This window comes from Microtus ochrogaster, chromosome 19, assembly GCF_000317375.1.
Source record: "Microtus ochrogaster isolate Prairie Vole_2 chromosome 19, MicOch1.0, whole genome shotgun sequence".
In the NCBI taxonomy this organism is placed as follows: domain Eukaryota; kingdom Metazoa; phylum Chordata; class Mammalia; order Rodentia; family Cricetidae; genus Microtus; species Microtus ochrogaster.
Genome location: NC_022021.1, coordinates 23,320,129 through 23,322,097, shown reverse-complemented (window position 1 = coordinate 23,322,097; position 1,969 = coordinate 23,320,129). Strand labels below are relative to the sequence as shown.

General features: G+C 43.8%; 1 protein-coding gene across 2 annotated transcripts in view; it reads right to left on the bottom strand.

Moving 5' to 3' along the window:
• The window catches only part of Rhobtb3 (Rho related BTB domain containing 3), a 55,295-nt gene that overhangs the window by 10,724 nt on the left and 42,602 nt on the right, over positions 1-1,969 (bottom strand). For both annotated transcript variants that reach the window (XM_013349634.2, XM_005356557.3), the window contains exon 10: positions 315-481. In XM_013349634.2, coding sequence (XP_013205088.1) covers positions 315-481 — 167 coding nt within the window. The remainder of the gene's footprint in view (positions 1-314; positions 482-1,969) is intronic.

Genomic DNA, 1,969 nt, shown 5'->3' with positions numbered 1-1,969 from the left:
GGGGGGGGGGGAGAAAATTCTATTTCCTGTAATGTTAATGTAAAAAAGCACAGCCACTCTCAAGTAACTAAGATTATGACCGCTATTGAAAAAAAAATTATATAAACGTAATTTTTAACCCAATGCTTCAAAATTGCTTCACCATGGAAACTGGTGCAAAGAAACTGTAGCTTCCTTTCGTCACACTTTAAAATGCATACTAGTCTTCACATAGCTGCTAAAACACAGAAAACAAAGTAGTATATGTATATTTTAAATGAAGAGGCCCTCCTTCCATGGACGCCCCACCCCACCCTCCACACAGGGCCAACCACCTTGGCCTTTTTGAGCAGATCCACAATGTCAAGGTTCATGGACGCCAGCTCCCTGCTGGGCATGCTCTGCAGCTGTGTGATGATGAACAGCTCACAGATGTGCTGCAGTCTGGAGACCTGGTACATCTCAGCACAGATGAGGAGACACATGGCCTGGAAAATGCCAGCTGGTGGAAAAGAGGAGACAGAGGGGAAGGTTAGACTATGACAGCATGGCTGTGCACAGTTTACTTCCATGCTCACACCTGGACTTGGGAGGCTTGGGCAGCTGCTCTGTGAGGCTGGAGTCAGTCTGGTCTACACAGTGAGTTCCAGCCTAGCAAGGGCTACAGCAGCAGCAGCATCAACAACAAACCCCAATCGCACGCGCGCACACACACACACACACACCCTGCTCTAAAACATGCAGACAGTTATCCTTCAGTGTGGACTAGGATTTCGAGGAAGAGTCCGTTAGCACAGTCCTTGTACTACATTTTGTAAATAATTAAGTTTTCATACTCCAAAGAGAATCTCATGCCCAGATCTCTAGAGAAGGATTCCAATGACCGCCCTTAACCAACACATAGAGCTAACTAATGAAATTTTTTTTTGAGATAAGATCTTACTGTGTAACTATGGCTGGACTGGAACTCACTGTGTAGACCAGGCTTGCCTTGATTGCCAGGAAATCTGCCTGCCTCTGCATCCCAAGTGTGTGCATTAAGAGCTAAACTTTTCTATTAGTTACACTAAATCTCATTGTATCCTCTTTATCCACCTCTATCACAACTCCAGGCTCTCACATATCACAGGCTAGTCTTCAATTCCTTACACAGTCAAGAATGACCTTCAACTTCTGATCTAGCCGCCTCTCCCCCTGCATGCTGGAATCACAGGTGTGTACAATTATGCCCAACATAATTGTGTGGATCAAATCCAGGGCTTCCTGATGCTAGGTAAGCACACTACCATTTGAGCTACATCTTCACTTCTAACTTTTGTTTCTTTGCTTTAGTCCCCAGTCTTGCAATTTCGTTTCACTATTGCAAAATTTTAAAAAAACCTAGAATTTTAAATGTGTGTGTGTGTGTGTGTGTGTGCAAGCATAGGGTATCTGTGTGTGCACATACCTATGGTATCTGTATATGTGCATGCATACAGTATCCGTTTGTATGCGTATGCATGCATATGCTATCTGTGTGTGCAAACATATGTCATCTGTGTATGGGCATGCATATGCTGTGTGTACATGCATGTTATCTGTGTGTGGGTATGCACATGCTATCTGTGTGTGCATGCATATGTCATCTGTGTGTGGGTATGCATATGCTATATGTGTGTGCATGCATATGTCACCTGTGTTGCATGCATATGCTATCTGTGTGTGTGCATGTATGTTATCTCTGTGTGTGCACATGTATATGTCCTCTGTGTGTGGTCATGTATATGCTATCTCTGTGTGGGCATGCATATGTTATCTGTGTGTGGTCATGTATATGCTATCTGTGTGTGCAAGCATATGTTATCTGTGTGTGGGCATGCATATGCTATCTCTGTGTGTGTGCAAGCATATCTTACCTGTGTGTGGGCATGTATATGCTATCTGTGTGTGTGCATGCATATGCTATCTGTGTGTGTGCATGCATATGTTATCTGTGTGTGGGCATGCATAT